The sequence below is a fragment of the Leptinotarsa decemlineata genome, unplaced genomic scaffold (assembly GCF_025532065.1).
Source record: "Leptinotarsa decemlineata unplaced genomic scaffold, Ldec_3_MD MMD2_P_RNA_scaffold_2, whole genome shotgun sequence".
Lineage (NCBI taxonomy): Eukaryota > Metazoa > Arthropoda > Insecta > Coleoptera > Chrysomelidae > Leptinotarsa > Leptinotarsa decemlineata.
In genome coordinates, this window is record NW_027412529.1 from 13,111,320 (window position 1) to 13,133,948 (window position 22,629).

The following is a 22,629-nucleotide window of genomic DNA, read 5'->3' on the forward strand; positions in this document are numbered from 1 at the left end:
CCAACCGTTTGTAACTATGATGTCTACCAAGTAGTTAGAATGAATTCGGCTGTCAAAGTATAACTCAAGTGCAGCTTTGAATTTTAATTGAAGCGCCTTATTTTCCGGTAAAAATATGCTTATGGGAGAGAAAGTACAATAGTGAAATAATTCTCTAGAGCACTGGAGCTGTTCTTTTTTCCGTAACTGGATTAATCATGAAATGGATTTTTTGAATGATTTACAAGTTTCATTTATTTGTAGCAAATGTATATCTAGTAAATTTCATATCGCAAATTATATAATCAAACTCAATATCTGTGTTTTCACCGATTAATTTGATGGATTCATTCATCTTGTATCGGAATTTTCATAATAATTTTAAGAACTCTTTTTTTCATTCACTATGATCATATGGCGTATCGGTAAGACATAAACTTTCCATATTGAATTACTTGGTTCGTTTCGATTTATGTCATCGATGTTTTAATATATTTCATTTAATAATAATGAACGTCTTTATTGTTATCTGAATACAACAATGTTATATAAAAAATACAAAAGTTCTGAAAAATCGTGCGTTCTACTTCAAAGACGATCCCCTTTCTCCAAAATTGTGGATGAAAATGGGAGATCTTATTTTTTGTTGCGTACTAGAAGTGGAATGAATCTGGAATGATAAGTTAACATCTGTGGTATCATTTGTCATCACAAAACACGTTAGTTTTCACATGAAGTGATCGGTGTTTTTTTTTCTACAATAGAATTCATGTTTTTTTTTAATTGCAAAACATATTTTCACTACTGTTTGAGAATGACACTTTAAAAAAAGCATTATGTCAAGGGGATTTGCGTTGAACTCTTCTTTGATGGGTTGGTCTTTGAGGAACGGAGCGTGATTTTATGAAACCGTTCCGTCGCGGCACAGAATAGTAAATTCTGTGGTCGCTATGGAACTTTTTGACATATGTATACATCCAATTATATAAAAATACAGAAACTTTTTTTCATTAGGATGTTATTTTATGATAATGAAAATGGTGATATTGGTCGATTTTCAGAACAATAAATATATGATGTCACATTTTTTTTTACAATTATTGTTTGGTTGAGTTCGAAATGGAAAATTTTTCATATATAATTTGAATGATTTATCATCAGGTAAGTTTCACTCCATAAAGGTAAAAAAAAGATTGAATACAAACACAAAGATGAAATAAATGAATGAGATTGTTCTATATGAAATGAAAACCGAAAAGCAATTGTTGCCAAACAAAAATGAGCTTACAATCAGGTAAGTATACGAAATGAAAAAATAATATAACATCACAAAAAAAACACACTCAAGAATGAATGTGTCTAATAAAATAACTGAATGAGAACAAATTCGTTGTACAAGGCGCCGCATTCAGTTATTTGTGGGGAAAGAAATTTAAAATTTGAATCGGAGGTATTAGTTATTCGAAGCCGATATTTCTACTAATGAAACAAAATTGAAAATTTGGTGGTTGAACCGAAAGTTTACCTGTCAAAATTTCAAATAGAAACCTGTATATTCTTTCAGACCATTTGATAGGATATAAAATTATCTTTTTGCAGTTATAACGCAAGTGATCATTTCTATTCAAAATAACGGCGTACGTGAGTTAAATGATACCTTGCCTTACAGACTACAGATTAATTTTCTACAACGCCATCACGGCGATACGCATGTCGTTTCACATTGCTTAGTATGGTCGTTGCTTCTCGTGCAGTCGCGTTCGCGAATGGAACGTTTCAATAAAGGAGCGGTATTTCCCATCTCTACTTTGAAGAGTTCACCGCCCAACTAAAAATCTTTTGATTCTAACGTTGATCTAGAAGCTAACCAATCACATTGTTTTTTAAATTACTTGGAATTATTATATTTTTCCGACTTTCAACTCGAAAAGATGTATGATCAGTGGAGGCCTTATAGAGAATATCCAACCACCCAGGGACTCGTGCAGTGACGCTAAATGAAATGAAGTGTGAAGTTAAAACTTCCATATATATATATATATATATATATATATATATATATATATATATATATATATATATATATATATATATATATATATAAATATATGGAAGTTTTATATATTTTATATATTGAGTAGGAATTTCCGAGATGAAAGTCAGACTCATGTAATTCTGACATTAAAGTAGAAATTTCTAAGATTTAAATCAAAATTTCAGAGTTAATTCTTCAAAAAATATAATTCTTAGTGAATAGTCAGAAAAATAAAAAAATAACTAATGTGATCTTTCCATAATTATGTTCTGTTGAACTATATTTTTTGAAAAATATTCCACCTGAAGTTCTTGTAATATTTCTTGTTGATGTAGGGCCTAAAGTAGTTTTCTTCATTCCCACAAAAATTATATGCCCATAAAAATACTGGTGTATATGAAGATAATTACTACTAACGGCAGAATGAGTATTCTTCATAGCTCATTTTTTTAACAATCAATTCAACCTATTGATTTATAAATGAATCGCCACATGCCAAGAATGGTACAATAGCAGTTGTATTTTCGCTGTTGAATAATAAAAAACCTTTTATATTTTTCAACATATTTACTCAGTTTCGAAATGAGAACATTAATGACGAAGTGCACATATTGAATATCAATAATATTTTCGATTTTTATTCATCATATATTTAAAAAGAAAATATAAAAGTCTAGGTTACTATTTTTCTACAAAAGTAGCATGTGCTTAGCTGATTCCTAATGAATCACTTTATTTCTAATCTAAAGTAATTAAACATTAATAAAAATTAAAATCTCATGTAAAAACAACAAAATAATAAACACATATTGAGTACTTAGGTATTAGAGTGTAGTAAATATTATAAAATAATTTACTTGCATGAATCAATCAAGCCAGATAAAGGAAAGCTGTTATACTTTTTATTTTGCTTGTATGATTTATAGCCCTTCCAGACCCTAGAGTTTTTTGCTGGCTCAACTTTGCCATCCACAGATTAAATAATTATTTTCACAGATAAAAGGCCTTTTTCCATTTTGATTATTTAAGATTCTCTCCGCTGCTTGAATGATTCTCTATTGATTAATATATTTGGCAAATCATATTGTTGTACTTTATTCTATTCATTCACATTCATGCCTGATTTGGAGTAAAAATACCAATCAATTATTCACAAAGATTATTTCACGATGAAAATATAATTTTATTTTATGAATTTTTCAGCTGAACTCTTTGGTTTTTTTGTACTCAATAGATAGAATAATACCGAAATGTGACTTTTTCATCTACTCCAAAACTGGCTCTAAAAATTGTAACTGCTTGTATGAGACAAACAATAGATTATTTAAATTACATAAAATAAGAAAGTTGTTAAAACAAGGGTTATATAACTAACATATGTTTTCGGTGCAGTATTTCCTTTGCAGAAATAATCGATATTGCAGTTTCTTACAATTTCCTGATATTTCTGCTGGACAGTGGTCCAGCTGCAAAGACCAACTGAACATTCGGGGAATTCCACAGGTTTTTCATTCAAGAAGAACATTACTTTGTATTTTTCGTTACCTCTGCATCTGTAAACAAAGGAAACTATTTAGAAAATACTTATATAAGTTGAATTTGTATTGTAATACTTTTGAGAAAAAAACAAATTCCTGTACAATTATGTTTTCTTAAGTTTTGTCAATAAATGACAGTCAGTACAACAAATTGAATGAGATTCACTTCCAGTTACAAATAAATCGATATTAAGTAAAATACACAATAGGCCATCCATTGCTATATTCAACACTCCACTGGTCGTTAATGATTCACCCATGTGATTATTTCAATATGGCGATTGGCTTAAAGTCACATTCTTAGATAGACTCTTATTGGATTTCGATGGTTCTAGATCTTATTTTCATGACCTGATTTATTCTAGAAACTTCCAGTGCCTTATCTTGAAGGTACTGTTACTTCAATGAATATATCTTTCCACCATCTGGAGAGATCAAGAAGGAATTTCCGAAACGAGATGATATGTCCACTTGCCTAAGAAAATATATAGGTCATTTTTACGCCAGATTTGCTGACATCACCCAGTGTTTCTGGTTGCTAACCCCGAAAAAACAAACATCTAATTCGTTCTAAGTTGGTTTGTTTTGTCCACGATTGGGCTTCCATCTCTCTATAAGATGAGGTAACCGTGAGAACTAAAACCTACATTGGATCTGTTTTACTTGATGAATGAATAAGGTTCATTCCATGGCCTCCACAATTTAGGACTCGAACCTTTTTCGCCATTGGGATTAGTAAAGCTTTGAAATAGGTGTACTACTTGGAAGATAATGTTGAAGACTTTGACAGGAGTATGGGGCACGATAATTTTTGGGAAAGTTTTTGGTACAAAACTTCATCCAACCCCAGGTAGACCTGGGGTTGGATGATCATTCAATGATGAAACTAGAGCATTTGCAAGTGAATCGTTGGAAAAATTTGAGATCAAACATTAAAAGAAGAAAAAATCCAGGAGAGAAGTTTAATAAACAACTGTGACATCGAATTCTGAGGACTATATCCAAGATGCATGGAAACCGTAGTGATTTTACTGCTTCGCTTTTATTTTTTATTTTGTCAAAAACTCCCGACGCGAGAAATGGGATTGTCCCAATTTAGCACACATGTTGACAGATGGTGCATGAATCAAAATCTGTCACGGGTATTTTTTTCAGATCTTAAATTTATAAACCATAATGTAAAAAATACTTCACCTAATATCAATTTATTCCCAAATGAACATTGAAAATTAAAGTGTCAACATGACATTGTCCAATAATCCCACTTGAGGTGTATTCAGCACCTCTATAAGTGTAATGCTGAAATTTATTAGATCTCTTTTTCATTTCTTTATCAAGCGAGCCGTAGGTCTTGAGTTTTCGACAAAATATTTCACATGGCGAAGGGGTTCAAGTGACTTCATCAGTAAATGACTATACCTTGACTATACCTATGAATCATGGATGACTTGTGGAAAAGCCAGAAAAAAGATATTGATCTGGTTTGGAGATAATTAAATGGGAGATAATTAAATTGGAAATTGGAGATAATTAAATGGGGTTCAACCTGTCTGCTAGCAATTTTCCAAGTACGGTGCAGTTGTAAAACGTTTCTGTGCTTAGGAGATTCTTCATGTCTACACGATGATCTATTGTATCCCAAGTAGGTTTCAAATGAGACAACGGTAGAGCAAAACAGATCTTAGCGAGAGCATAAATTAGAGATTCTATAGCCAACTCCCAGTCACTGAACCGGTTGACAGTTTGGTAGCAAAAAAGAAACAATGGTTTAAGGGATGCGACCAGAGGAGTGATTCAAGAAAAAGCTGTAATAAAATGGAACAGAGAACATAAAAATGCAAAATAACTATTGTTGATTGGTAGTCAAAACGATTTTGAAACAATCCCGTCCTAAGTTTAGACTTACTCATAAAGAACAGCTGCCAAATTAGCGGCGAAGGGATCTAACATGGATACTCTCCAGTTTCTTCTACTTTGTTGATAATAGTTGTCTGCTGTAGGAGGCGTGAAATCTTTGGCTATTCCCAATGATACCAAAACCGTCTGGAACGTGGTGGCACGACTAAATAAAAATGTTCCCTTATTTCCGTCCGGATTACCTGAAATATAGTTTCGAAATAAAGTTGAATTTTCAATGTCTACCATTTGGTAGCGGTGGCCAAGTTAACTATTCAAATTTAATCTCACCGTTAACAGTCTTCTCGAACCTTTCATACAAGTCTTTAACGGGAGCACAACCTATTCTTTTGCTATTTTGATTTCCATATCCTGCTTTGTAATAATATTCCAAATCTTCTGCATACTCCAACAACTTTAGTTGATCTTTATTGAAGGCAATGCACCATGGCGAACGTCTTTGAATATTCCTAAAAAAATCTTGGTAGTGATTTTTGTTATTATACATTTATTAATTTTGAGAAATAATTCATCTTTAACGAACACAACGTCACATATAAAAATCGAATACAGAAGAACGCAGAAAGCATGATGTCTTTTTGATTTATGCTAAGTTACCTACCAACCAATAAAATTTGAAATATTATTTTATTGTTCATCTACATCCGGAAGTAATGTAAATTAACATTCCAGTCAAATTTCAAACTCAAATCAATTGATTTGAAATCAAATAGTCACCAGTTTATTACATAATAAATGTGTTAATATAATTGTCATCAAACAACAAAATAAATTAAATAACTCCCTCAGAGGAAGTTAAATGCACATAGGGATATAGATGCCTGTATTCTTTTTTTAAAATTCACTCATAGTCGAGTTCAGTGTTTTAAAAACACCGACAGTTAGTAGTTGACTACAAGAAAAAATATGAAAATTTCAGAAATTTGTTGAAAAAAAAGCAAAAGTGGTAAGAAAGGAAGTGATTTTATTTTCAATTCAAAATAATATGCGCATACAAATTATAAAATATTTGTATAGTCGTTAATATCATAGTACACGATTTTGTGAAATTAATATATTTCAGATCTAGAGATTTTTTCTTTATTTTTTCAAAACAGATTGGAGCTTGCCGGATTATCGATAATATATTTATTTGTTACTAACTTTAGCTTATTACTTTTTTATGTTTTTCAGTTGTACAGGTAGCAAATTATATATTTTTGGAGCGATTATATATTTTTGGTCCGAAGAGAAGAAAACGAATAGTTGTGTGTGACTTTTCTTATATAAAGGTACTTTGATATTAGAATTTTCGACTGATCTAGTTGTTTTATGTGCAGAAGGACGAAACCTTTGCAGGTTACCAAAAATCCATAGTACTGATAACTAGAAAGACCTGTATTGAACAATTTTTTTAGGTCTGCGAACAGCTAGTAGTCGCTGGGAGCCAAATCTGGTGAATACGGTGGATGTGGGAGCAATTCGAAATTCAATTCATATAGTTTTGCCATTGTTTTGGTTAACTTGTGACACGGTGAGTTGTCTTGATGAAACAAATTTTTTTTCTCTGCCATATCCGGTCGTTTCTTTACAATTTCGGCCTTTAAACGCTCCAATAACACTATATAATATTCACTGTTGATGGTATTTCCCTTCTCAAGATGGTCGATGAATATTACACCACGCACATCCCAAAATTCCGATGCCCTAACCTTTCCAGCCGATTGTTGTGCTTTCGGGGGCTTTGGACGAGGTTCACCAGTTGCTTTTCACTCAGATGACGATCGTTTTGATTCCGGAGTGGAGTGATGAATCCATGTTTCATCCATTGTCACATATCGACGCAAAAATTCCGTTTAAACATGGCCAAACGCTGCTTAGAATCATTAAGACGTTCTTGTTTTTGGTCAACAGTGAGCTCGCGCGGCTCCCACTTTGAACAGAGCTTTCTCATAGTCAAATGCTCATGCAATATAAAGCCAACAAGTTCTTTTGATATCTTTACAATGTCAGCTAACTCCTGCAACTTCACTTTTCGATCGTTCAAAGCGATTTTGTGAATTTTTTTATGTTTCCTGGTGTTACTGCCTCTTTTGGACGTTCACTGCTTTCTACATCATCGGTGTCTCTACGACCACTTTTAAGTCAGCAAACCAACGTTTGATTAATGTTTTTGATGGAACGGAGTCCTTGTAACACTTTTCGAACCGTTGCTTCGTTTGAATGGTATTTTTCCCATCGAAAAGCAGTGTAAAATGAAAACACGAAATTGTTGTTGAATCATTGTCTCCATTAATATGAAGAAGAAATAGAAGAGGACCCAAAATGGTTTCCTGAGATATGTCTACATGAATATTCAATTTAGAATTTTTTATAATTATTTTCTATTCCTTCACAGGTTCAAGAAACTGTGATGACGCAATTGAAGTTTCTTTCATGAAATCAGTTGGAAAGTTACATGTTTGATCCAACATTGATGAAAACTTCATTGAATTTGATATCTTTTTCTTTATTGTTCACCAGATGTTCACCATTTTCATTTTCCATAATTTCATTATAACGAATAATAGAATGAAAAACAGGTATATCTTAATCCAATACTTATTATTTCTTTTGAAGCCATTCTTATTTGATTTTTGCTCATGTACATTCTCCTTCAAAAATTATTGTTTTTCTAATTTCCCAATTATTTTGGCTAATGTAAAGATTAGTGAAAATGGTTGAAATTCAGCTGAATTATTCTTGAGCAAATGCAAATTGAGAAATCACCTCAACACAATTTGCTAGTGCATACTCAGAAAGACTTAAAACTGTTATGAAGATGTCAATACCGGAATTTTTTTTATGTCTGATAGCCTACTTCAGTTCGCTAAAATGCGTAATTTGAATATAAACTTTTTAATTATTTATGGAAATTCACTCGATATAAAATGAATGCTACTGATGGACTATATTCATTTTCTCATGTACTCATGAAAACACTGATGTCCATCGATTAGATTTCTAGAAAGAACCGTTACATTATATAAGTTCAAGAGGGCAGTTCAGAAAGTGAATCGAGCGGCTAAATAAGAAATTCAAATAGGGGAAATTAATTAAGCGTTACTTGCTAAGTGTTGAAAATAAATTAGTTTGTGATTAGTGAAATATTGTTGGAAATGAATTTGTTTAAGACAGTTAATTCATTAATTTGTTACAGTATTAATTATGGACCATTTGCAGAAGACAGTTCAGTCAAGGCAGAAGCAGGAAGAGAAGTGAACCAGTGAAACAGTAACCCTATTGTGAATTGGTATCGAAGTACCAACGTTTCATTTTTTTTTTTACAACAATAGCCGAATGAAGTCGTTAATTTGTTCAGTGTGTTATATATTCAGAAAATCCTTTGATGAAGAGAATTTATAATTTAAAAAAATAATGACACACGATTAACTCACCATGCTTTTTCGTAAGCACAAGCATCATAAATATCCTCAATGTTAGAAGCATTCAGCAAGTATCGGAAACCAAGCCTCTGAAATACATCTCTCACCATTTTCAAATACTCTGGATTTTCTTTGAACCGCTCCACCTCAGATTTCATTGCAGGATTGTTATTTTCGCCCTCAGACCAATTTGGACAGTTTTCTTCAGGCTTCGAAAATTGTAATAATCAATAACTGTCAGTGGTATCATTTAAAGCCATCCATTAATCTAAAATTTCAATACTTACTTTGGTTAAGTTATCAGAATTCACTGTATTCGCGTGGACTCTATAATAGTCACTTCCAAAGAGTCCCTCGATATATGCTTGAAAACTGTCGTGGCTTCTGTCATCTGTAGAGTACTGGAACTACAAATAAAAAAAATATTTACCTATGAGTATTGATTATAAACTTGCAAAATCGTTACTATAGAAAAAATGTAGATCTATCGAGAAGTAGCCAATATTTTTAACATATCCTCTCATAAAACCATGAACTTCAGTCCAGTGGTGGAGTGGAGTAAGTTAGGAAAATATGAAAATGTTATTGATATTTTCAAGAAAAATAAATATCAATCATATGTTGTTGATGAAGTGAGGCTGAATTATGTGAAGTAATTTGATAGGAGGCCATGAATTCTTGTTCATAACATTATTGCTATTTACGAAGCAATTTTTCTAGGAGATATTTTGAATTTTGCAATTGAAATAATGCTTGGAATATAGTAACAAGATTGAGAAGTTTTTCCATATTGACAGTATAATGATCTATAAGGATTTGTAAAACTAAATAGGTACCAATTTTTAATATATATATACATGAATATTCTGAAGCACTATTCCATTACAAAAATTAAATATCGATTGAAGAAAAATCTAATTAGTGGAATTTCATAGTTTGCATTTTTTCTTTTCAAATTTGAATTTGTTTTCAACATATATTTTCTATAACCAATGTCACATTTTACTTCATTTCATTGTTATTTTTTCAAGATATGTGTTTAGTGTAAAATATCTTATTTCTGTTATTTTATAACACTTTGTAGTTAGTTATACTCGCTAATAACAAAAAACAAGAAACAAACAATAAAAGCATATATTTTATTGTTTCTCGAGACAATAAACTGAATTGTTTTGTCTGTCAATATGTCTTGGCACAATCATGTCGCTGGAATTGCAAAGGTTGCTTCTCAAAAACTTGAAACTCTGTAACGAACCAAAAAACTTTACCCACCTCAGCAATTTTTGATGCTTTGTAAAGCTCAGATCAGACCTTCTTTGGAGTATTGTTCTCATTGTTGGATGGGAATTTGTCTCTCTTCCATAGATACTTTCATGGCAAGTATTCAAGTGATTTGGTGCATTTTATTCCACCAAGAGCGGTAAATATCAGAATTACGCGACGGACTGTGGCTGCTCATTATTTCGACGTTCAATTCAGTATACCTCGAACTTCACTGTTTAAAAACTCTTTCATTTGGAGAACTGCGTTTATGTGGAATAAGCTTTCTGGGAACATTTTTCCAAATGAAATTAATCTCCAGCGATTCAAATCTAATGTGAATCGCTACTTTCGCACAGGCACCGCCCTTACAGCACCTTAAGAATTTTCCTGTAGTGCTTGTGCTTATATCCAAAAAGGTTAAAATATACAAGATATTCTATTTGAAATACCGGCAGGATGAAAGTGTATTTGAAGCACACGTATTACTGTATTTAACCTAGTTAGTTAACCCTGTAAATGGTTTTTGTCTGCTGGGTAATAACAATAAAAATAAATATCATATGTAAACTTACGTAATACGATCTTTCGTCATAATTTTGTAACACCTCCGAATACTGTGTCTTGTATCTTCTTGCCAACAACTTCATATCTTCTGCACCTTGACTAGTAAGACCATTAGCATAATTATCGGTTATGCTATCGTTAAATCGCCAACTAGAAATTCAGACAGTTAAGTCTAAACTTTTCTATTCATCATTCCATATTGTATTGTAACATTTTCGAGAAATATATGATATCGGATACGTATTTCAGTTGGTGAATTCAGAACTGAAGGCTCTAAAAGGGCGTTCAGGAAGGTTTAGGTATTGGCAAAGAAAGTAGTAGATTTGAAGAAGACCAAATGACCATTGAATTCATTTCAACCGTATGAGTCACAATAATGCTACCAAAAGGACCAGAATTAATATAAAGATTGTGTGTAATACCTACTCAGAACAAGTTAGGCCCTGGGATACATATCAAAAATACGGAGTATGGCACTTTCGTCCCAGAACCTGGGAAAGTTGGACGACACTTGGTGAATGCCTTGAGACTAGTCTCATGTCATTTACATTAAAAAAATATAAAAAGAATTCGACAGGGATATTAGGAACATGACACTGTCTGCCAGACCACGCAATATATGTGTAGGTCGTATATGTTAACAAAATTCTTGGCTATGCAGATGACTTAGCCTTCCTAGTATAGGGCTAAGATGACAATATAGTAACACACTCTGGATATTATAGCAAGATAGACCGTGGAAGAAAGGTGATAGTATTCACCAAGAGGACTAAAAGGGGTCAACCAGGACCACTACAACTCAGATGTGAAGATGTACAACTGTAGGGGGAGGTTAAATATTTAGAGGTGATACTATGATACATCCCATATTGACAGATCAAGCATTAGGTACGTAATCTTGTAGAGACAATTATCAGATCCCTCAACACTAAAGAAATTGCAGTGGCCGTTTTCTTGATATTGAAGAAGCATTTGAAAATGCATTATATAAATCTAAGGGATCAGCCTAGGCTGAAAAAGGCATTGCAATGACCGTTTTCTTGATATCGAAGAAGCATTTCAAAATGCATTATATAAATCTGAGGGATCAGCCTTGGCTGAAACGACATAGCATAGAAACGACCATAACCAGCAGGATCTAGGCCATATTCAGAACTAATAGTCTGCTTGATGTCCTTGTATGGAAAGTTCCTCTACCTTTTTTATATCATTCGAAATGGAGGTGATACAGCCAAAAAATGAAATTCGAAAATTCTACTTTTTGGCGAAATTCTACTTTTTGGTGGTTGAAAACAACCACTGATATTCTCGATCTGGAAAAAGATTATCCTTGTTCTCCAAAATAGGAAAAGTTTTTCAATTTAGGCGATCTTGTAGGTTTTACAATAAAAATAGTGAAATCGTCAAAATAAACTGGCTGTATAATGATAATATTCATTCCACCTGGGAAGTGGAAGTTTAGTTCATTACCTATTTTCTTATATTATGATAGTTCAATCCTACTCACTTTCTGATCAAATCAAAATCATTCGTACACAATCTTCCCCTGTCTGGATAAGATTTCCTTTCCAAATAATTTCTCAACATTTCTTCATGGAGCTTATTCAAATTTCTCAGTTTTCTCAGTTTTTCAATACTGGGATACTTCGTTCCATGCCGAATTATGCTCCAGAACTGTACTGGAGAACATTCTGAAAATTAAAAATATTATCGAGACATAGTTCATCCGTATCATTCGTTTATACAGGGTGTTATCTATATAACCAGTATATTGTGTGAATTCTTTCACTTAACTTCTTAGTCATTATTAGTCATTATTACTCAATTTATTTCCAAGGCATTAGATAACAATGGCCAAGTTGATGTTATATACATGGATTTCTCTAAAGCATTTGATAAAATTTATCATGGTATCTTGCTCAATAAACTGATGAGTTTTGGTTTTTCGAATACTGCCTGTTAGCTGATGCAATCCTATCTGACATGTAGAAAACAATTCGACTCCTATAACGGTTATAAATCTAGAACATATATAACTCCTTATGGTGTGCCTCAGGGCTCCAACCTAGGTCCTTTTTTGTTTTTATTGTTTATTAATGACTTGTGAGCGGTTATGCTTCGCGGATGACTTGAAATTATTTTCTATAATTAAGGAAGTAGGTGATTGTGTAAATCTTCAATCTCAATTAGAATTTCCTGTTGCTTGGTGTAGCAATAATAAATGGAAACTCAACGTGGAGAAATGTAAAGTAGTGAGTTATAGTCGAAAAAAAGAGGTTTATAAATTCCCGTATGTAATACAGGATTCAGATCTGCTGAGATGTAATGAGATCAAAGACCTAGGGGTAATATTCGATCATAAATTAACATTTGGTAGACATATTTCACAAATAGTTTCAGAATCTCTCAGAGCTCATGGTTTCATTGTTAGAAATTGCAGAAACTTTCATAATATTAAAGCCATGAAGCTGTTGTATTTCACCTACGTCCGTTCGAAGATAGAATATGCAAGTATCGTCTGGAGTCCATTCTATGAGATTCATAACATATCCATTGAAAGAGTTCAAAGAAAGTTTTGTAAATTTCTAATTTTCAGAATAGATGGTTCTTACCCTGAGAGAGGTATTAGTAATGATGTCATATATGAACGTTTGGAACTTTTTAGTTTAGAGCATCGCAGAAAATGTGCGTCGTTCATATTTTTATTCAAGTTAGTGAATGAGGGAGTTGACTGTCCTAAAATTCTTGAACAAAGCAACTTCAATGTACCACAGCCAGCTTCACGATTCAATCCATTTTTAGACCTCTCTTATGGTCAAGTATTGTGAATAAAATTTTATATTGTCCTGTAAATAGGTAACTGTTGGACAATAAAGCTATTATTATTATTAATGAATCAAAATATCGAGGCAGACTAAAATCTAGATGAAATACCAATTATTCAGTATGAAATTTGAACAACTCCTATCTACCGCCAAGCAGAACTATGAACTTTTTAAAAATCAAATGGAATCAAATGTTATGAAGAACAGATATCAAATTTCTCTAAGAAAATGAATGTAGCGGAAGTGGACATTATAACAATGTCAAGACACATAATTCTGCTGGCTGTGTCAGTTAATTTGCAAGGTGTCGAATTAGAAACCAATAATTGTCTTGGCAATTTGCCACGGGCATGCCTAAAGACATACGATTTATCATATTTATATTAACTTTTTATTCTGCAATATAACTAGACATGGCAACACTGAACATGGTTCTCTTCTTATGCGATTTCTTCTTCATCTACAATGAATTGATTCACAATATTCTGTAGTCTAATTTCATTACGGCTTCCTATCGACCTTCTTTGGGTATATTCACCTCTAAAGTCAGCAGCTTGTTGCTGCTAACTTTTCATCAATTATGTCCTAACAGTTATTCTTGCGCGCACAAGCACGAATGCCACTGATTCAATTGTCTTCAACTGTCAAAACCTAACAAACCGAATGTCGGTCAAATTTGTTTAATCTTCAATTCGCTTCGTTTTTATGTAAAAATTATATGCAGTCATCTCTGTTCGATACTTTATGAGGCTTCTCGAATCGTGTCTCTATACGGTCGAGGAATTTCTATAAATAAATAAGTCGTGTGTTTGTTATATTTTCTCTGAATAAACAACCACTGCAACTCAAGCAAAATAACATCATAGGTGCTTCTTGTAGGTTAAATAAATATCTATTCATCTATTTGAATTGAAGGAGTAAATAATAAAATGGTTTTCCATACTATTTCTACCCTATAATACTTAGGTACTTACATAAATGGAAATCGAAATTTCCATCAACTTTAAAAACATTTCAAATACGTTTCTCTTACCTCGCACTATGTGTTGGGAACTCGAATGCCTGTTGGGCAAACTGTCATATACCGTTTTCGTACCGAAGAATGTATAAGGTTCTTCGTCGGTCACATAACAATAATCTTCACAGCAGTCCTCTTGTCTGTTGCTATCAAACGGATAGTTGTTATTCTGGCCTGAAGTACTTGCAAGGAATATAAAGACCAAAACTATAGAAGAAATGCCCATGGTTCTATTCTGGAAATAAGAGAAAATTTATTGAATTGATTTTTATATTGCTTTGATCAAGTTTTTAGTGGCAACTGATTGAATCATGACCATGAATATTTCATTTCGAAAATTTTACTACAAAAAAATATCAATTGAGGATTCAAAATGTTTGGGAAGGTATGTTGGGAGGGCACGGCAGCATCATCAACCAATGACCACTCCCCACAACGTAATTGGTCATTGGACCCAACAACCATGTGGTCTAAGCAGACGCAATGAGCTAAAAATGACAGCCTTCTACAATTATCCGGTCAAGATTTTTGAGTACGGACATCCATCAAGATCTTGAGATTCAAGAGTGGAGAGGACATCATTCCACCAAGGATTGCTATAATTAGAACAACACCTCAACAGAGTGGTCTGGGTAAAGTCTCCAGAATTTGAAGACAAAATCTCGATTCTTCATTTGTTTATTTTTCTCTTTCATAACGATAATTGCTTCACCGGGAGCTGAAAACTTTACGAGAATATCGTCTTGCTATGTTGGTCGAGAAGAACTACATCGGGCTTATGAGCTTGTATGAGCCTGAGAGTGGTGAATGAATAGTTGCAATAAAGTCGGCACTTTTCCCACAATGGATTTAATATCCTCCGGAACGTAGAGCAACACCGGCGTCTCGTCAATACCGTAAAAGTGAGGTAGTTGGTAATGAAGCACTCTTAGGCAGCTTACACACTGATGCAACGCAACTGACACGAGCGACTCAAGCAATTAGTTACATAGATCATGTAACTAATCTCTGGATTTTAGTTCTGTAACGCGAGTCGATGGGAGAGACAAAGTTTACCTACAATCTCTGGTAGAGATAGGGCCAAATATAGTTGGGCCATACTTCAATAGGTTTAGATAGTCAATAATGATCTCGCTCTTGGAGATTGTTTTCCAGTAAATAATGAATTATTTTGACAGTGTGCAGCTTGAAAGCATATTTCTGACATAATACAAAAGAACAATAAATGTTTAAGTTGAAAGGGTTATATTTTTGTGATTAATTTTTGGGAAAGAAAGTGTTTGGCTTTCTACTAACCCATCTTAATACAAAAAAACGTAGGAATTCTCGAAAGAAAGAAAGCAATCAATTTCATGAATTAACTCTTTAGCGGGTGTATCATAAGTATGTTGAACTTATTCCCGAGACAATTTTAAGAAAAAAAGTCTTCATAAGCTTGAGTTCGGAAATACTTCGTTTCGGAGATACAGTTTGAAGTTTTTTGTTTGTTTTTTTAAAATAACCTTCACAAAAAATTTGCTATTTGCACGAAATTTGGCACCCGGGATTTTTTTGACGTGGGAAATCATAATTTCGTAATAATTTTCATGTTTCCATGTTTGAAATGAAATTTTGAAAGTTTGAAAACGGAAAGTGAAATGAGGTTGTGTATTATTATCTTCTTCTTCTTTCTTTAATCGGAGGTCGGAGATATTCAGAAAACTGTAACAAGAAATCGGGAAATTGATGTTTTATTATCTGTATCCATTCTATGTTCTGTATAATGCAAATCGAAGAGGGTTGAACCTAGAAACAAATAATTCAAGTTATTTGCTGTACCTAGATGTCGCAACTCACATTTTGAAATGAAAATTCTATCGCCAAGGCGTGTTATCCAAATCTGCCGAAATCTACCGGTGAAAAGACATCTACTGCAATTTTTCAATTTGTGTTGAAAATCTACCGAAAAAATACAAATCTACCGCATGTGGTCACCCTGCTAGCAATGCCAGAGACAATGAATAAAAGCTACCTGTTCTTAGAGGTACACGAGTAGGTAATACAATTAAGAACGATATTAATAGAGCGCCCAGTACGAAAAGGAAAGTTAATGCGTTGGATACGAGTATAAAAGGAACAAGAACCAGAGCACCAGCTTGGTATTGCGACCGTTACCACGTTGCCTTTGAAAATGTCTACCGCAGCCGTAGACGAAACGTCAGGCATAGAAACCTGCAGACCACGGCCAGAAAACAAGAAAAATACCCTTCATACAATAATAATAAGCTTTGATTAAACTCACTGATACGAAAGTATGTTCATAATATCAATTTTGATTTTGAAATATGTAAAGTATGTATTGACTCAAATACAACATAAAATAAATATAAGATCGGTTTGTTAGGCCGCGCGAAATTATTTTCTCGTGTGGTATTTGTAACTCCTAAGATATTAATTTAAGTTGTATGGTGTAAGAGGCAATAACAATGTGCATGGAATGCTTCAGTTAATTAATTTATCCATTGAAAGAATAATAATGTATCAGTCCAAATAGCTTCCCATTATTTGTGAACATTATTTAAAACATTTGAATATGTATTGTAAGCTTTCCATAAAAAATATATGCCATCGTGGACTATTTTGTTAGATCTGTAAAAATAAGACGAATATGTAGTGGATTGATTTGTGATATGACAAAGATATTCAGCGTTTTCTATGAAAGCACGTAGGGTAGTATCACCACCCCGTCTTCAAATGAATAACGTCATTATAATTCAACAAATTAAAAAAAAACAGTTATCAATGTCCCATATAAACCTTCCGCTTAAATAACTTCGTGAGCACACCCTGTATATCGGAGTTGAACAGTTTCCTTGAAATTCGGTCTACTTTATCACATATATCATTCACTACCAGGTTCAACAGAAATGGGTTATCTTAATGCAAACATTCATGATTAGGCAAACGACGTCCATAATCTATACAATAATTTGTCACCTATTAGTGAGGCGTAGCCCATTAACGTGCGACATTACTCAAACCGCTTTCTTAATAAATTCCGAAGGTGCATCAATGAAGTGAGACAAAACTCGACACACGGGAAGTCGAAGCGAAAATAGAATAACGTGAATGAGTAGGTTAAACTCGAGTTTCTTATCGAATGCGCTCCGTTCAGAAAGTTGGTTTATTTGTTACTCGAAAGTGGTTACGCCTATATTCCTCAAACATAACTCAGTTGGTTCTGACCAGAAACACGTGAGCGTACCATAACAACTTTTTCGTGATAATTTTGTGCACCTGTTGATCACTTCAAGGTAAGTCGCGAGGCGAATTATGTCATTTGTTTTCAACGACTGGTTGATTGTTCATTCTAAATTCGCGAGCGTAGAATTCATAGCTTGTGGTGACAATTGATTTAATTTATTGCTAATAGAAATGTTTATGAGAATTTAAAGATTTGGTTAAAAACCATTACTTTGATAGTTTGCCGATCACATGTTTACTGTGGGTTGACGAGATAAATAAACAAGAGTTATTTTGATAATAGTTCAGTGACGCAATTAAAAATTAACACATAGCTCCCAGGTCCGTATTCAGGAAGGTGTTTTGATGGGCAGAACAAGTTATTGTATTAGATGATTATATCGGACTCCAAGGGTACATAGGGATCGTTCCAACGAAAACTGAACCCCCTATCCTTCCAAATTGTAACTTGCATTAATCGAGATATAAGGTCGGCAATCGGCATTACTGAATAATTTTCTGCCGCATCTCTTCTACATTTCTACTGGTGTAAACTTTCGAGTTCAAGTGTCGCCACAGAAATAAATCCAAATGTGAAAGATCAGGTGATCTATTTGGTCACTCCACTGAACCTCCATCTGCCAATCCAACGCATCGGAAAACATTCGTCGAAAAATTGTCTCAAATGACATTCGAAATATGGGGGAGTATTGTGAAAGGACTGAAACTGCAACTTCAAATGACAGGACTGTATAACGTATTGGTGGCTTACATTTTGGAGGATGATTCAAATTTGATAGTATGATCCAAAATTTTATATTCTTTTTTCAGTAGAACAAAACATGTTGGAATACAGTAAACAAAGGTGAATACGATGACTGGTGATTTCTAGTTCCTAGGTTGTATTTATGTTGACTCAGGTAGTCCGCCTCTCTTGTTGGTTGGACGAAGTGTTATTACCTGCATTGCATTGCGCTGTTGCTACTTTAGTACCTATCTTTTAGAATGTTATTCCAAATCCGGTTAAGCGTTATCACCTCCTCTTTTCTGTTGTAGTTTTCTTTATGTTTATGGATTTCTATGGCTTCCCGTACAAGCCGTCTACTGTATACATGATAGGGGACAAGTAGTTTCACATCTTCAAACAGTATCGTGTGGTCTCCTTCACTAAGCGCGTGTTCCGCTACTGCCGATTTGTCTATTTGACTTAATCTACAGTTTCTCCGATGTGCATTCAGCCTTGTACCCATGGATCTTTTGGTGGTACCGATATAAACTTTTCCGCAGGTGCATGGTATACGATGTATACGATATACCCCCACAGCTGATAGTGGATCTCTTTTGTCTTCCGCTGCAGGGCACCTGTGGAAAAGTTTATATCGGTACCACCAAAACACCCATGGATACAAGGCTGAATTAACGTCGGAGAAACTGTAGATTAGGTCAAATAATAGGCAGTAGAGGAACACACGCTTAGTGAAGGATTGCTATTGAATTAATTCCGAAAGACTGTGAAACGCAGTGTTTATTTTTATGTAATGAAATCATTCATTCAAGATAGTTTTGTTTCATTAAATTGGAAACCAAGACTGTAGTAGAAACAAAATAATGCATAAATCATATGCTGATACTCAACATCTGAATTCTCGATTGAAATCTATGTTCCATTTCTTGACGATCCTGGAAATTGCTGTCATCAGATCGTCTGCATGACTTGAAATATCAGTCATTTATAAATAATTATAATTATTTTATTCCAGATGGCAAACTTACTCAATTCAATAATTTGGTTCATCATATTGATAGTTGTATCATTTTGGATAGCTGGATTTTGTGCTGGCCTTTACATATTTGTCCACCCACTTAGCGTCTGCATTCCACCATTATCGGTAAGTAAAGATTTTTTTAAATTTTCTCTAGAAGAGACCACTCAACTTTTTCCCTTTCCACATGACTGCAGTCTGTGAAATACAACTTCTGGTTCAGTCTAGTACCACTCAAATATTTATACAGGACATTCCATCACTAAGGCAACAAGGAACCTGTCCCAAATGGAACAAGATTCGTTTCTATTTGATATTCGAGGATTGAGTCATCTGTCGATCACATAGTTGGTATCTTCGTAGGAGGCGATGTCCTCGCTGTCTGATGTGATGTTGCATCACAAGTTCACCTAGAGCGGCTTGCACTAAAAGCCGAAGTGAGTGAGAGAAAACGAATTTCGTTCATCGGTTGATGTCAAAGCTTGGCAACAAGCAACTGATCCTCGTTTATATCTGATATTCGATTATTGAGTTTTCTATCTATCCCATAGATGGCGTCATCGTAGGGAGGATGTCATCGCCTTTACTCTCAGGTTTTTTCTCTTTGGTACAGTTCGGTGATTCAGCCTAGCATCACTGATGGGACCTGGCGGATCGAAACAGTGCTGTCTGATGTTGGATCACAAGTTCACCTAGCTGCCTTGCACTGAAAGCCGCAGTGAGTGACAGAAAACGAGTATCGTTCATCGGTCGATGTCGAAGCTTGGCAAGAAGCCACTGATCCATGGAGAGTCTCGTTTATTTCTGATATTCGATGACTGAGTTTTCTATCGATCCCATAGATGGCGTCTTCGTAGGAGGAATGCCATCGCCTTTACTTTCAGACGTGTTTCTTTTAGGACAGTTCAGTGGTTCAGCGAAGCAACACTGAAGAGACCAGGCGTGTCGAAACAGTGCTGCCTGGTGTCATCCCATAATAAAATAAAGTTATGAATTAGGATAAAAATTCATCGTTTCTCATTTTCCATAGCATAGACATCTTGTTAATTCGAACACTGATTGTCACATTGCTTTCTTCTAGTACCACAATAAATCCAAATGATTGCTGCTAAATATAAAGGAAATAAATATAGTTTAAAAAACTAAAAAACACGCTTTTAATGAACATCGAAGCGACGGGCGCTTGATATACAGGGTGATTCAAAAGTACTTTGACAAACTTCAGGAGGTGATTCCTCACAATATTCTAATGTGAATTGTCCAAATAAATAAATGTCCGGAAACTCTTCGTTTCCAAAATACAGGATGTTGAAGTTTTATTTTTATTTTCGTTTTTTTCAAATAACTTTTGAAATACTGAACTTAATTAAACGAAACTTGGTGATAGGAGGTTTTTGAGGTGTCGAATTCGAACCTGATGTTCTTATTGCTCTTACTCGTAGGGGGCGCCACCTAGAGGTCTTTATCTTTTTTAAAGATTCATAACTTTTTTGGGCGTACTTCTAGCACATTTTCCAGTAAAAAAATCGATTTCTCTATCATATCTATATACGTAAATAAGCTACCTTTGTTACTAGTCGCTGTAAGCAACCGTTTTCTAAATATTTGGACTTGAAAACTTCAAGTCGATTATTTGATAATCGATGCATGTTGAAGTTATTACGAATATTTTGCTTTTTCACAAGAATGCTTTGATAGAGGAATCGATTTTTTTACTGAAAAATGTGCTAGAAGTACGCCCAAAAAAGTTATGAATCTTTAAAAAAGAAAAAGACGTGTAGGTGGCGCCCCCTACGAGTAAGAGCAATAAGAACATCAGGTTCGAATTCGACACCTCAAAAACCTCCTATTACCAAGTTTCGTTTAATTAGGTTCAGTATTTCAAAAGTTATTTAAAAAAAACGAAAATAAAAATAAAACTTCAACATCCTATATCTTGGAAACGAAGCGTTTCCGGACATTTATTCATTCAGACAATTCATATTAGAATATTGTGAGGAATCACCTCCTGAAGTTTGTCAAAGTACTTTTGAATCACCCTGTACAAAAATATGGCACAAAGCGCCCACGCTTTTTTCACAATAATACTAGTATTTTTCGTTCGTTATTGTTTAAAAAAAATACATACAGGTGAAGCGTTTTAATTAAAAAAAGGAGTCAGATGTATGAAAATAGGAAATTCAGTCGTTCATACGAAATATTATGATTTTATTTTCACAATAAAAATATAGAAATGTAATTTAATTTAATTTCCATCCTTTAGAAACTATTCGCAAATGTCCAGGCAACTACAGTTGAACGTAATTTTCTTCTAAGAAAACCTCTAATGATAGAACAACATTATGCGTCTAATTGAATAATGGTAATTTTGTAACCACAAACGACAAGATGAGGATTATGGAAATCATTTCCATCATCATTATGAAGTTAGAAAAAAAAAACACGCAATATGTATCTATTTACTTTAGTTCAAAATGGATTCCTAAATCGTGCTTTTTTGAATAACCTTTCTGTGTGTGGCAATTATTATTATCAATTACAAACTTGATTTTGGATCTCCACAAATTTTTTTTTTTCAGGGACTGAGTGACTTTCTACTAACGGTGATTCAATTTCCTCATTATTGTGCCAAGAAGATGATGAGCGGCGAACCTTTAGGTTAATTCGTGCACTGATATAAGTATCTTAAAAAGTGTTCATTTATCAATTTGTCTGATACGTACAAAATATAAATATTTTATACTTTTGATGTTATTTCTAATAAAACTCTAAATCATCACTGCTGCCGCAAATATTTTGTTACAAATTATTTTCTATACCTACTCCCAAACCTCGAAAAAACGGTGTTATCTTGACGTACATTTTCAAACAATGGCTTTCATAGATTGAACAATCATAAAACGTGTTGACTCAAGTTCTCTATTACATGATATACCGGATGACAACGAAAACATTGTATATGGTACCACAGAAAATTGTTAGAATAAAGATTTAGATACATAGTTCATTGAAACCGATATTTTCAAAAATAAAACAATTGGATATCTCTTTCGATTTACCGAAAGTGGACTCACGACAAGAATTTAATAGAAACTCTGTAT

At 33.7% G+C, this 22,629-nt stretch overlaps 2 protein-coding genes across 2 annotated transcripts; one reads left to right on the forward strand and one right to left on the reverse strand.

The window, feature by feature from the left end:
- Positions 1 to 2,561: 2,561 nt before the first annotated feature.
- On the reverse strand, positions 2,562 to 16,305 carry LOC111513135 (multiple inositol polyphosphate phosphatase 1). The gene is made up of 9 exons (XM_074183796.1): positions 16,252 to 16,305; positions 14,559 to 14,778; positions 12,208 to 12,391; positions 10,709 to 10,850; positions 9,161 to 9,280; positions 8,886 to 9,082; positions 5,740 to 5,918; positions 5,459 to 5,651; positions 2,562 to 3,567 (listed from the first exon to the last, which is right to left on the reverse strand). Exons 1-9 carry the CDS (start codon positions 16,288 to 16,290, stop codon positions 3,339 to 3,341), a joined length of 1,503 nt encoding a protein of 500 aa, XP_074039897.1. The 5' UTR covers positions 16,291 to 16,305; the 3' UTR covers positions 2,562 to 3,338.
- A 1,593-nt stretch (positions 16,306 to 17,898) lies between these two features.
- Positions 17,899 to 22,320, forward strand: LOC111513137 (uncharacterized). The gene is made up of 3 exons (XM_023169303.2): positions 17,899 to 18,564; positions 19,526 to 19,654; positions 22,108 to 22,320. Exons 1-3 carry the CDS (start codon positions 18,451 to 18,453, stop codon positions 22,189 to 22,191), a joined length of 327 nt encoding a protein of 108 aa, XP_023025071.2. The 5' UTR covers positions 17,899 to 18,450; the 3' UTR covers positions 22,192 to 22,320.
- Positions 22,321 to 22,629: the final 309 nt, after the last annotated feature.

Excerpts from the sequence above, each read along its gene's own strand:
- LOC111513135 (XM_074183796.1), bottom strand. The coding sequence starts at position 16,290 with ATGGATACAGATAATAAAACATCAATTTCCCGATTTCTT. Across the intron at positions 10,851-12,207 it reads GATTTTGATTTGATCAGAAA|TTGGCGATTTAACGATAGCA; the intron begins GTGAGTAGGATT and ends CTGAATTTCTAG. Across the intron at positions 3,568-5,458 it reads TTGGCAGCTGTTCTTTATGA|ATGCAGAGGTAACGAAAAAT; the intron begins GTAAGTCTAAAC and ends CTTTGTTTACAG.
- LOC111513137 (XM_023169303.2), top strand. The coding sequence starts at position 18,451 with ATGACATTCGAAATATGGGGGAGTATTGTGAAAGGACTGAAACTGCAA. Across the intron at positions 18,565-19,525 it reads AGGATGATTCAAATTTGATA|ATGGCAAACTTACTCAATTC; the intron begins GTATGATCCAAA and ends ATTTTATTCCAG. Across the intron at positions 19,655-22,107 it reads TCTGCATTCCACCATTATCG|GGACTGAGTGACTTTCTACT; the intron begins GTAAGTAAAGAT and ends TTTTTTTTTCAG.